General features: G+C 38.3%; 1 protein-coding gene across 1 annotated transcript; it reads left to right on the plus strand.

The window, feature by feature from the left end:
• The first annotated feature begins 5,217 nt into the window (after window positions 1–5,217).
• CMTM6 (CKLF like MARVEL transmembrane domain containing 6) lies at window positions 5,218–12,273 on the plus strand. Its single transcript, XM_081933837.1, has 4 exons — window positions 5,218–5,493; window positions 8,542–8,718; window positions 9,511–9,609; window positions 11,422–12,273. The coding sequence occupies exons 1-4, from the start codon at window positions 5,365–5,367 to the stop codon at window positions 11,593–11,595; spliced, it is 579 nt and encodes a 192-aa protein (XP_081789963.1). The 5' UTR covers window positions 5,218–5,364; the 3' UTR covers window positions 11,596–12,273.
• The last annotated feature ends 1,303 nt before the right edge of the window (window positions 12,274–13,576 follow it).

Consider the following 13,576-nt stretch of genomic DNA (forward strand, 5'->3'; position numbering starts at 1 on the left):
GCACAGTGGCCTCCATAATTCTCAAATGGAAGAGGTTTGGCACAACCAGGACTCTTCCAAAAGTTGGACACCCAGTCAAATGGAGCAATTGAGGAGAAGGGCCTTAGATAAGTGACCAAGAACCTGATAGTCACTCTGACTAAGCTCTAGGGATCCTATGTTAAGATGGAACAGAGTTCCAGAAGGAGAACCATCACGGCAGCCCTCCACTGATCTGGGCTTTATGGCAGAGTGGCTAGATCAGTGGTTTCCAACCTTTTTTTTTTGCCATGGCCCACCTAAGTATCTCTAAAATCCTGATCCCCCCCCCCAATGACATATAATTCTTACTTTACTCAAAAAGTGAACTACTCAAACGAAGGAAGCCTAAAAGGCTATTAATTTGGTTTAAACAAGGTTCAAATTGCCCACATTAAAAATCAAATTGCCCCCCTGTGGGGCATGGGCCGTGGGTTAGATGGAAGCCTCTCCTCTGCAAAAAACATGAAAGCCCAATTGGAGTTTGCAAAAAAAGCAACTGAAAGATTCTCAGACTGTGAGGAACAAGATTCTCTGGTCTGATGAAACCAAGATTGAACTGTGGCCTCAATTCTAAATGTCTGGAGAAACAAGCATCGCTCATCACCTGCGTAATATCATCCCAAGCAGTGACGTGCGGTGAGGTTTATGGCTGGTGAGGCTGGTGACGTCATCAGTAAGGCGGGGAATGGGACCACGTGTGCTGCAGTCGCGAGGAGCGCACGAAATCTAGCAGAGGCAGGAAGGTTCTCGTCGTTCCCTAGTCGCTTTCGTGCCTTCGTCATCCGGCAACGCTGACAACATTTCTGCCTCCGCCCTCCGCAGCTCCCGGGCGCGGCCGGACGGATGTAGCCACAGCAACACCGAGGCGGTCCAGGCGGACGAAAGAGCAAGCGAGGCAGCCTGATCCTCGGTTGCTCGCCCGCCGGACTGCCTCGGCGCCATTCTAGCTACCTCCGTCCGGGCGCGCCCGGGAGCTGCGGAGGGCGGAGGCAGAAATGTTGTCGGCGCTGCCGGATGACAAAGGCACGAAAGCGACTGTCGCTTTCGTGCCTTCGTCATCCGGGAGCGCCGACAACATTTCTGCCTCCGCAGCTCCCGGGCGCGCCCGGACGGATGTATATAATATTATATATATGTGTGTGTGTGTGTGTGTGTGTGTGTGTTGTATTTGTACTGATAAATAAATAAAGGGAGACTAGTATAGATCTATTTCGAGCTAATTAGCTCTCATCAGCTAGCCATGCCCTTACTGGGATTTGAACTTGGGCTGTTATATATCTCAGGCAGGAGTCTTAGCCACTAAGCCACAGGCTCGCCTCCTTATCAGTTGAGCCAGGGAAATAGGTATGTATTTGTGTTACAACCCCTGGTATGCCTAAATATGGGAGGAAGGTCACTACTCCCTCTTTATATATATATATATATATATATATATATATATATATATATATATATATGTATGTATGTATGTATGTATGTATGTATGTATGTATGTATGTATGATGTATGTATCAGCACAAATACAAACATGTGTGTGTGTGTGTGTGTGTGTGTTTGTGTTACAACCCCTGGTATGCCCAAATATGGGAGGGAGCTCACTCCTCCCTCTTTCTGTCCTTCGGCTCATCACAGAAAACCATGCAGGGATCCATGTTGCCTTTTTATATTTGTGTTGTATTTGTGCTGATAAATAAATAAATAAAGGGAGACTAGTATGGATCCATTTCAAGCTGTTTAGCTCTCATCAGCTAGCCATACCCTTACTGGTTCCAGGTTCAAATCCCAGTAAGGGTATGGCTAGCTGATGAGAGCTAAACAGCTTGAAGTGGATCCATACTAGTCTCCCTTTATTTATTTATCAGCACAAATACAACATATATATATATATATATATCAAGCATGGTAGTTACAGCATTATGCTGTGAGGGTGTTTTTCAGCAGCAGGGACTGGAAGACTGGTGAGGGCTAAGAGAAAACTTAAATGGAGCAAAGTACAGGGATATCCTTAATGAAAACCTGTTCCACAATGCTCGGGATCTCAGACTGGATCAAAAGTTCACTTTCCAACAGGACAACGATCCTAAGCACACAATCAAGACAACAAAGGAGTGGCTTAGGGACAACTCTATGAATGTGCTAGAGTGGTCCAGCCAGAGCCCTGACTTGAACTTTACTGAACATCTCTGGAGGGACCTGGAAATGACTATCCATCGACTGTCGCCATCCAACCTGACTGAGCATTAGAGGATTTACAAGGAAGAATGGCAGAAAATCCCCCAATCCAGGTGTGTCATGTCACACCCCAAAAGGCTCAAAATTGTAATTGATGCCAAAGGTGGTTCAACAAAGTACTGAGTGAAGGGTCTGAATACTTACACCAATGTGATATTTCAGGGTTTTTTTCTTTTTAATAAGTTTACAGACATTTCTAAATGTCTTCACTTTGTCATTGTGGGGTACTGAGTGTAAATTAAATTAAAATATGACTTTCAACAACTGTAGAATCAGGCTGCAGCATAACAAAAGTGACAAAAATGAAGGAGGCCTGAATACTTTTGAATGCACTGTATATACTTAAAACCAACTACATGGACATTTATGTGTTCTGCTTGCCTTTTGGGGAAATGTATTATTTGTATAGATACCACTGCAAATGTCATTCTCTATTCCTTTCAATTTGACACATGGTTTATATCTGATAATCAAAGCTTCCTGTGAGATTTAAGAGGAGAGGTAACCTTTCTGAGGTAACCAAAGTGGGCTTTAGCTGTTTGGTGTTTTGAAAGAAATATTAGAATCATATTTGGCAGCCAGAGAAAACAGCGTTTACTTCGTGGTGCAGTTACATCAAGTAACAATTCCCAAAACAAACAAATATGCAGCATTGAAAGGTGAGACTTGGTAAGTGGCACAAATGACTATCTGGATTAGCATTTTTCATTTTAATTGTTGCAGATTACTATTTATTGGAGCTTGAAAGCACATTTTGAACTTTAATTAACAATTTCATTTTTAAAAAGTAACAATCCCCAAATATAAGGGATTTTCTTTAAAAACAAGTAAACAGAAATTTAGAGCCAATTTGATGTAGAAATTGGGAGACTGAATTCTGGTCCTGTTTTGGGCACAATGCCACCTGGATGATCTTGGGCTAATCACTTCCTTTCTGCCCTGAGAAAAGGCAATGGCAAACCACTTATGAAAAAATCTTGCCAAGAAAACTGCAGTCACCTGTCCAGGCAATCTCCAAAAATCAAATGCAATTGTATGAAAAAAAATTAAAGTGATTAATGTATTCATTAATTAGTTACTGATGTTAAATCAATTCCTGAGAAGTTGTAAGCACTCAAGCTTTCCTGCGACCTTCCAAAGCAAGCACCACTAGAGGGCAGTAATACATAAAGTTTAATACCTTATCTTCATACATAGCCTTGTATATGCTTTACAGAGGAATTACGGTACCCATCTAGCTGTTAAGTCTGTAAGCAATCTTTGCATAAATTATTCTCAGAAATATAAACAACCAAACTATGCTTTTTTATTTTTCAATATTTTACTTGCTAAATATCATACATATTACTTGCATATTTCTTTTCAGACTGATCCCAATTTGCCACCAGAAAATGATTGCCATTTTTTCATATAAATACAATGTGTACCTCATGTTATATAGACAAGTGTAGCTCAGATTACAATCTACTGAAGCATGGAACAAAATCATATTGTTTCACATATTGTATAAAGTTTATTTTTAGTTTAGTACAAGGTGTGAACAGAGACACTGAAATTTAAGAATGTATAAACTAATTACAGCTAATTCAATAAACTATTATTTAAAAATCCTGATTTAGCACAATATGTATTAAAACAACATTTAAATAGCAAGGAAGGTTTTCCCACTGCTTTGTGGGCATTATTATGGAATATTAATGATGAAACTTCATTGTAGAATACCTTTCTTTAGCTTCAAAGATCCTAAATAATCCTATGCTCTACATATATATTTGCCTGACAATGAATTATACTGCAGTTCAATGGAGTATGCATTGAATAAAACTGTGTAGTTAAGTCACTGTAGTACTTTCTGAAAGGCCAACAAATAAAGCTCTGTTCAACTTATTCTCAGTGCTGTAAGGAATTCATGGAAAGTACAGTTTTAAAGATTAATATGACAAATTAAATTGAATCTGTAATTTTTCAAAGTTATTATGGGGGTTAATTGTCAGATACTAATATGTATACAATAATTGTTTACTATCTGTATACTTTTGCTTATTAGAGATGTTTGCTACACTTCCATTTCTGCTTAAAAAAATAAAGCAGCAGGGATGCGATATAATTATACAATGTAGAAAGGATAGCTTAGAAATAAAACTAAAATGGAAATATGAAGTGTCATATTTTAAATAAAGAACAATGGAACTATAGTGATGCATGAATAATACAAACATGTTCTTGATTGGAAATAATTCTACATTAGTTAATTGCATCTGTTATTCTGATTTTTTCAATGTTAAGTAGTATTACTGATTCTTGTTAAACCGTGTACCTTAATAATATATCTTTTCTAGTCATTTTCATAGTGAATATTAGGCTCATGTAAATGAGCTGCCCCTTAAAAGCTGTTTAAAGAAAAGAGCATGATTTTTTTTGCATTTTTCCAAGGTTGTAATTCAAATGTAAATTTGCCAAGCATATATGGATATTTCAAATGCCAAAAAGGGGATGGAAAATGGAAAGCCACTATGAGGTGCAATTTTGTATGACCACAATAAAGAATTGCTGCTTTTGTTAGCCTTTTAAATTCTTATGGATTAGTTCATCTATATTAATGTCTACAATGAGAGTGTTTATGCCCCTTTAAACTTGTACAAAATATCCTTTGCCCCAGTTAAAAAAAAAACTTTTAATAGTTGTGTGCCTTCAGTTTCAAGGGCTATTCAACAGGGAAGATAATTAAAAATCCAGAGATTTGCAAAATAGGAGGGAAGAGAGGAGGGACAGTTCATCCTCTTTCTCTGGGCATATCCCCTTTCCCAAACTGATGCTTCAACGCTGTAAGCTTTGTGGGGAGCATTTGGCCCTGAGCCGAACTTTCTGGGACCTCCCTGCTGCTTTGATTGGCTGGGGTACTTTTTTTATCATACGCGCGGAGAAATTCAGGGCTATTCACTCAGTTTGGAGACAGAGGTGCAGTCCACGCTGCTTTCTCTTCCTCCTCCTCTAGGTTCGGGGCAGCAGCCAGAGGGCAGTTGGGGTCCTCTGGGCTGAAACCGCGATTCCTTTTCTTTCTATTTTCTTACAGAACTTGCTTTCGTCTGACCTTTCTATTATTTCGTGGCCATGGAGAACGGAGTGCCGTTTTACGAGCAACCCGGCGCAATGACCGAACCGAACAAGTGGCGTTGCATGGAGCGCTTCACCCTCAACAACTTGAGCAACTGGCGTCTATCCCTCAAGTTTGCGCAACTGGTAAGTTGGGTTTTATGAATAGGTAAGGGAGGAAGGAAACGAGCAGGTGGCACAGCCGACCCTCCCTTCGGGCACCGTCTTCCATTCTTTGCGTTTATCTTGTCTTCGTTTTCAGCAATTCTTAGGCGTAGAAGACTTCGGAATTTTATTTATTTTACATTTGTTATTTATTTGCATTCTGCTTTTAATATTTTTACAAATATCTCAAAGCGGTGAACACATGTAACCCACCTTTCTCCTCCTACTTTTCCCTATGAGATGGGTTGGGTTGAGAGAGTGCCTGATCCAAAAGTCCCTCAGCTGACTAGGGGACTAAATTCACGATCTTCTGTTCTAGCCCGGTGCTTTAACTACTAGACCAAATTGGACCTTTTGTGTCTTTTAAACCGTCTCTAATTCTAGTGGAGCCCACTGTCTCACTACCGATGTTTACACGGAGGGCCCGGGAGAGAAGGGGGAACTATCCTGTTGGCACCTCGTCGAACGCTGTAAAGACGTAAAATTGAAATCTCTTGTCGGTCAGCTTCTGGATAGCTTTTTTTCTGAGAAAGTGACTTGTTTTCTGGGCCATTTTTGCAGTCGCTTGTCTTACAGGTCTGAAGCCGCCGTTCGTGCGGCTTATTTGGGGCTGTTTTCACATCATTCTGAGAAGCTGCGCTTAGACGGTTGATTAATTCTAATCTTTGTCCATACTACAAGCGGCATAACTCGCTAAAGTTTAGAGAGGACAGCTTCTCGATTCGAGCAGTTTTTGCATGGAAATAAAGGAACTGTTCCACTACTCGTGGTTAAAGGTTGGGGGGAAAGCCGGGTGATCTAGATTCAAGTTCCCACTTTATTCCACTGCTTTCTGGTGAACTACTGACCAATCCATTTATTGGCAGTATTTCTTTTTCATTACATTATTGTATCAGGTACCTAATTCTAACATACTGTCCCTCTATTTGCTTTTTGCAATTTATGACTCCATAATTATTTCTTTAACTTTGATATGAGAGCCTTTGAAGTCTGGTGAGAAAGACATTGGTTTAAAAACATTTCAATACCAAAATAGTGCTAACAAATGAAGAAGCACATTACCAGGATGTCACTCAAATGTGTTAAGTTTTCCAGTCAGGAAATTGATTATGGGATAATTATGAATTCCTCTTTGGGAAGGAAGTCTTAATGGAAAAATAATCGAAGCCTGCTTTACACTTATTTGATTAAGTCCATCTAGAAAATTAATTCTATAATATTTTGCTACAACTTTTCCCATGTTTTATAAAACTTTATAATATGATAGTCTGGTATTTTATCTCTTGTTTGCTTCAACCCATAGTATTTTGTTTTAAGCAGCTAGCAAATATTTTCCCCTAAAGTCTGAGTAACTATAACTTTAGACCAGACATGTATGATCTAAATCCATACAAGTTTCATAGCTAAGTGGAGATTTGAAATTTGGTTTTCTCATTCCTATTTTTGTCATTCTTAATCAAATTTTGAGAATTTGATTACAATTGCACTTAATAACCTAATTCATCCACACATTATTTTCATGAAATAATCAGATCTTTTAAGAGTTTTATCATCTCACACCCAAGTCCCTTTAGGAGAATGCTACAATCTTTAAATATGTTTTTTTTTAAATTAAATTTGGAGATCTGTAAATGATGCCTGGAGAATGACAAATGTCTTGGCTATTGAATTGGTCATTATGTTATAAATGTTACTATCAATGGGGGAAATTAGGCATTTTGTAGAATGCCTAGGAAATCTATAGAATGCCAACAATGGGAGGTCAAAGTAATTTGATTTTAACATTTCACACAGATCATAGAGATTCTGTGCAATACCAAAAATAAACCAGCAAAATATAAATACTCCTGCTAAAATGCCGTTCTAACCCTCCTTGTTGCAATAAGTATAGCAATACTAGTCTTTTTCTCTTGTTTTTTGTGGTAAGAAAATCCTGTACTTTATTTTCCATTTCTTCTTTCATTTTCATATACATCTTTTCAATAAAGGATTAGGGATAACCCTAACCCTTTTTATGACTCTGTTTTCATACTTGACCTAAACAGTATTTATCATTCTGCATAATACCTAGGTATTCTATTCAATGCCTAGGGAAAGTATATAGCATGTTAAAATAACACAGGCATTTCATACTTTGCCTAAAAAGTCACACATTCTATACATTTCATAGGCATTCTATACAATGTCAGCTTTTCACCAGTAATATAAACCATAGATCTCTGCAATACCCAGAAAAAGTGTTTCAGAATGCACAAAGGTGTGTACACAGCAGCTGCCTGCTATTTCTTAAACCAGCTATGCAGACTTTGCAAAGACACAACTGTTTTAAAGAGTAGTAGCTAAATGCTATGTCATACATACACAACAGCTCCATTTCTGCAATAAACCGAAGCATTGCAGAGTCCTGGTAAGTAGTATATCCTGCTGAGTCTGTCATCCACTCATTTGGTGAACGTTAGGTTGCATTCCTTGTTCTCTGATAATAATTTTTATATTTATAATTATTATTGTGCAGATGTTGCTTCACTTTTAACTGGTTATTACCCTGCATGTTACCTAGAGTGGCTTCAGTGATTGATTATCAGTAATAAATGGATTAAATAAAGACATCATTTGCTGTGCTGTGCTTTTTTGCTGAGCAGTATTTCTTCCCATATCATATCACCTTCAAATAATTTGTTTGTGTGAATAAAATAGATAAGCAAAAATAGGTAAGACGTTTGCATTTCTTTTTTCTATTTGATTCAAATAATGCCCATTAAAAGAAAAGGGTAATGCCTGTAGTTTGATATTAATAGAAGAGATAAATATAATTTAGTAGATAACTCAGTCATTCAAGCCTTGTTCAAATTTTGACATAATCTTGTATTCTCAATAAACGCAGATTCCTTTCTTGAAGCCTGAGATCTAAAACAAGGCATTTCTTTAAAAGAATGTGTCTTTTAAGATAAGAAAGAAGGGTTTGTTACATAGAATTGAATCATCCAATAAATGATTGCTTGCTTAATCATCTTTATTCTTTATCAACAGATGCTATCCTTCCTAGCCTTTATTGCTGAAGAAGCTGTGAAGAGAACTGACTCCTGTCCTGGACTTTACATCTTTGAGTTTGCCAGTTGCAGTGCCTTTATTTTAAGCATCTTAATGCTGGTTTTATACTGTACTACTGTTTATCAAAAGGCTGGAGAAGAGAGAGTGACTTGTGTGGTAAAGAGGGATCTTTTCATTTTTGCAAAAAAACTGGAAGCCCATAATTTACGTAATATGGTCAACAGAGAAGAGTTTTGGGACTCTATTTTAAAGATTTCATAAACTGTCTTTCCTTCCATTCCTTTCATAACTATGTAGCACCAAGGCTCGACCTACAGAACATTATTTTATTTTGCTTGTGAGGAATTGTTGCTTTGTCTCTATGTTCAACTTATCTCACAGGCCATTTAAAAAGTTACTCAGTAAAAAATGGGTGAGATTTTGAGCTAGGACAAATATTTTATTTTAACTTTCCAACCAGCAATATATGTTGAAGATTAATTTAGATTATAAAAATGTTATTAGAATATAGGTACTCCTCAACGTACGACCACAACTGAGCCAAAAATTTGTGTTACTAAATAAGACATTTGTTATGTTAATTTTGCTCCATTTTCCGACCTATCTTGCCACAGTTGTTAAGTGAATCACTGCAACTGTTACATTAGTAACTTAGTTGAATGAATTCGGCTTCCCCATTGATTTTGCTAGTCAGAAAGGCACAAAAAATGATCACATGACCATCATACATATGAGACAGTTGCCAAACATCTGAATTTTGATTATGTGACCATGAGGATTCTGCAATGGTTGTAAGTGTGAAAAACAGTCATAAGTCACTTTTTTTCATCTTAACTGAATGGTCACTAAGCGGACTGAAGTCAGTTGAGAACTACCTGTAATTAATGTGATAGAAATGAAGGATAAAAATGACATGTATGATACTTTTATTTTTTTCTTCTTTTGTAGGATTTCTTCGTTGCTGCAATAGTAGGATTGCTGTTCTTCCTGGCTTCAATTATATTTACTGTAACCGCTGAGAAGCAACTGATTGAAAATACTGCAATTGTGAGTTCATATTTGACAAATTGCTAGGATTGCCAGGATTGTTATTAAAGAAAGGAAGGACAAGTTGCCAGTCTATAATGCTATTAATAATAATAATTTATTAGATTTCTAGACCGCCCCCTCTCCCCGAAGGGACTTGCACACACTAAGAGAGAACTTAGCATTTAAATTAGTGTGAACCAGGGACGTGCGGTCAGGGGAGGCAGGGGAGGCAGAGCCTCACCTCTCTTCATGAAATAATAGTATATAATATTATATACTATATACATATATACATATATACATATATACATATATACATATATACATATATACATATATACATATATACATATATACATATATACATATATACATATATACATATATACATATATACATATATACATATATACATATATACACATATACACATATACACATATACACATATACACATATACATACATACATACATACATACATACATACATACATACATATATTCTGCCTGCATGGTTTTCTGTGATGAGCCGAAGGACAGAAAGAGGGAGGAGTGAGCTCCCTCCCATATTTGGGTATACCAGGGGTTGTAACACAAACACATATATATAATAATATATACATCCGTCCGGCCGCGCCCGGGAGCTGCGGAGGCAGAAATGTTGTCGGCGCTCCTGGATGACGAAGGCACGAAAGCGACAGTTGCTTCCGTGCCTTCGTCATCCGGCAGCGCCGACAACATTTCTGCCTCCGCCCTCCGCAGCTCCCGGGCGCGCCCGGACGGAGGTAGCCAGAATGGCGCCGAGGCAGTCCGGCAGGCGAGCGACCAAGGATCAGGCTGCCTCACTCGCTCTTGCGCCTCGGCGTCGCTGTGGCTACATCCGTCCGGCCGCGCCCGGGAGCTGCGGAGGGCGGAGGCAGAAATGTTGTCGGCGCTGCCGGATGACGAAGGCACGAAAGCGACTGGGGAACGACGAGAACCTTCCTGCCTCTGCTGGATTTCACGCGCTCCTCGCGACTGCAATATGCAGTTGCGAGGAGCGCGCAAAGTCCAGCAGAGGCAGGAAGGTTCTCGTCGTTCCCCAGTCGCTTTCGAGGACTGCGGAGTGCGAGCCGGCGGAGCACGCTCAGGAAGGCGGGGAATGGGATCATGTGTGCTGGAGGCTGAGGCTCAACACGTGGTCCAATTCCCCACCTTCCTGATGACGTCACCAGCCTCACCAGCCATAAACCTCACCGCACGTCACTGGTGTGAACATATCTTATTTTGCATAAAATTGACACTATAAAAAAAAACTTCACCTGATTTAAAATGTAAACTTGCCCCATATAATATAAAACCACTTACTATGTAAAAGAAATGGAAATTCATTGGCCCAGTAATCTGGCATTGCAGCAAGAAAAACTGTTTATTGGTCCTTTGCAATGAAAATCATCTGGTCTTTAGCACTCTGAGGGCCTGAACACTCTGCAGAAATCAGATGACTGCATAAATCCTTTCTTTCCCACCAGTCAGTTAGAACTGAAGAAGCTTCTTGGATGCAAAGCAAAACTTTTTCAAGGGAAAAAAACCCAAATGAGTTCAGTTGCCTTTTTGAAAAAGCACCTTTGAGACAACCATAACCTGGATGATTGAAACTCTCCAGAGACTTTTTATCTACTTCCTTAAATTGCCTGCCATCCATGGTTCAAAATTATTTTATTAATTACAAACATTTAAGGATTTTGCTGTTTCAAATATGTATGCATGCATGGGTTGTTTCTATGTAAGTGCAAGCCAATATAAGGGGACGATGCATAGGTGATTGTAGTTTTTTTTTAATTCAACAGACATTTGGTTTCTGCGCAAGTACATTGTTTCTTGTGGATGCTGCACAAATTATCATGAAACGTATTGTGGAGGAGAAACTGCTGGAGACCATCCCAACACTTCGCCACAATCGTCGTGCTCGTCGTGATCGTGAACGGCTTGGCCTTCGGATGTTAAATAATCACCGAGTCTAAGCTGTAAACCACAATGTTTTTTCTAATGCATGCTGATCATAGTTGAAGAGATAATGTCCTTTAAAGTATAAATGTAGTCCTCAACTTATAACCATTTGTTTAGTGGCCATTCAAAATTACAACACCATTGAAAAAAAGTATGACCTTTTCATACTTATGACTTTTGAAGTATCCCCATGGTCATGTGATCAAAATTCCAACTCTTAGCAAGTGGCCTGTATTTGCAATGCTTGTGCGTGATTCCCTTTTGCTGTCTTCCAACAAGCAAAGTCAATGGGGAAGCCAGATTCACTCAACAATGGTGTTATTAACTTAACTACAATATTTCACTTAACAACTGTGACAAAAAGATCGAAATGGGGCGAGGCTCACTTAACACCTGCCTTGCTTAACAATGGAAATTTTGGGCTCAATTGAGGTTGTAAGTTGAGGACTACTTGTATCTAGATTATTGAATTTTATTTCAACTTTCTACTTTTTAATCTACAATTCTTATTCAAAAAACTATATACTATATTATACTATATTCATATATCATTTCTGAATTTCTTAATGCTTGCACTTGTTTTATTTTTCATATATATATGAGTAATAAAAGTGCAGCGTTCCTTTGAGGATGACAGTTTTATCTGAGATTGTTAAATCCTCATGCATTGTTTTTCAGAATAAATAGAGAGAATGGAGCATTAAACAGTTTGATGTGGTCATTCATATTCAAATTTAGATTTTTATTTTTTTGGTTAATCTTACTGTGTGTACCTGTAGATATTTCCACATTTCCCCACTAAATATTTTGTTATTCCTTCTTAAATCAAATCAGTCATCTTAAACTTTTAAAAAAAGTCATAGGGTTTTATTGTCAATATTTTGAAAATTAAGGTTTCTATAATACAAATGGAAGCTGCATCAAAAATTGCAGAACAGGGTATGTCCTGTTCAGCATTCCAGAAACTATGTCCACTCCACCTTTCTAATATATAGACTTTTTCACACCTATAGTTTTTTTTTACTGTATACATCTAAATTTTTGGTTCTCTTACCAGTTTTTTTGGAATGCTAATCACTAGGGATCCAGTTCTTGACAGCCTTCAACTTCCATTAATCACGACTTAAGCTGTTAAAACTATAGTGAATCCTGCATTATTGTGACATGACATGATCTGAGCTTCATCAAAGTTATATTTGCTTTTAGATAGCTATCTAAAAGCATCCCTATCTGCTTTGCATAGAATATGGCCTACTGCCAATATGTAATAGCACTTGGCCAGTTAACTACACCAATAAAGTTAGCAGCATAAAACTGGATAATCAATTTTAGACTCTTTAGATTATCATTACTTTTGCAGACAGAAAAAAACAGATCTTATATTCAATTATGGCCTCTGGTACTTAGAATACTAGAAATGTTTTGATCCACATAAAAGTCTTAATTAAGATGTTTGCTATACAAAAGTCAAGCCATTCAAAATCAAATGATAAGTATATTGAGTAGAAATAAGGAATTGGCTGCACTGGTGCAGGCTAGTTTTGATGCATTTCCTCAATCTGAAACTATTTAGGAGATGTATACTATAGCTTTGGATGCACTGCAGCTCCTTGGGTTTGGGCAGACTGGCCACAGGGATGCTGTTGTCAGTGGTGGGATTCAATTTTTTTTATTACCGGCTCTGTGGGTGTGGTTTGCTGGGTGTGGTGTGGCTTGGTGGGCGTGGCAGGAGAAGGATACTGTAAAATCTCCATTTCCTCCCCACTCCAGGGGAAGGATACTGTAAAATCTCCATTTCCTCCCAATCAGCTGAGACTCGGGAGGCAGAGAATAGATGCAGCAGGGCCAATTAGAGATGGTATTTACCGGTTCTCTGAACTACTCAAAATTTCTGCTACCGGTTCTCCAGAACTGGTCAGAACCTGCTGAATCAATCTTTAAATGATTCTTCCCCCAAGCCTTGAGGCTGGGCAGGCTCTTTTAAGTGGAAGGAAG

Source organism: Natrix helvetica (genome assembly GCF_964273705.1).
Source record: "Natrix helvetica genome assembly, chromosome: Z".
NCBI classification, from domain to species: Eukaryota; Metazoa; Chordata; class Lepidosauria; order Squamata; family Natricidae; genus Natrix; species Natrix helvetica.

Bases quoted from the DNA above. Each gene is read 5' to 3' on its own strand.
- CMTM6 (XM_081933837.1), top strand. From the start codon at position 5,365: ATGGAGAACGGAGTGCCGTTTTACGAGCAACCCGGCGCAATGACCGAA. The intron at 5,494-8,541 runs GTAAGTTGGGTT...CTTTATCAACAG, and splicing joins CCCTCAAGTTTGCGCAACTG to ATGCTATCCTTCCTAGCCTT. The intron at 9,610-11,421 runs GTGAGTTCATAT...TTAATTCAACAG, and splicing joins TGATTGAAAATACTGCAATT to ACATTTGGTTTCTGCGCAAG.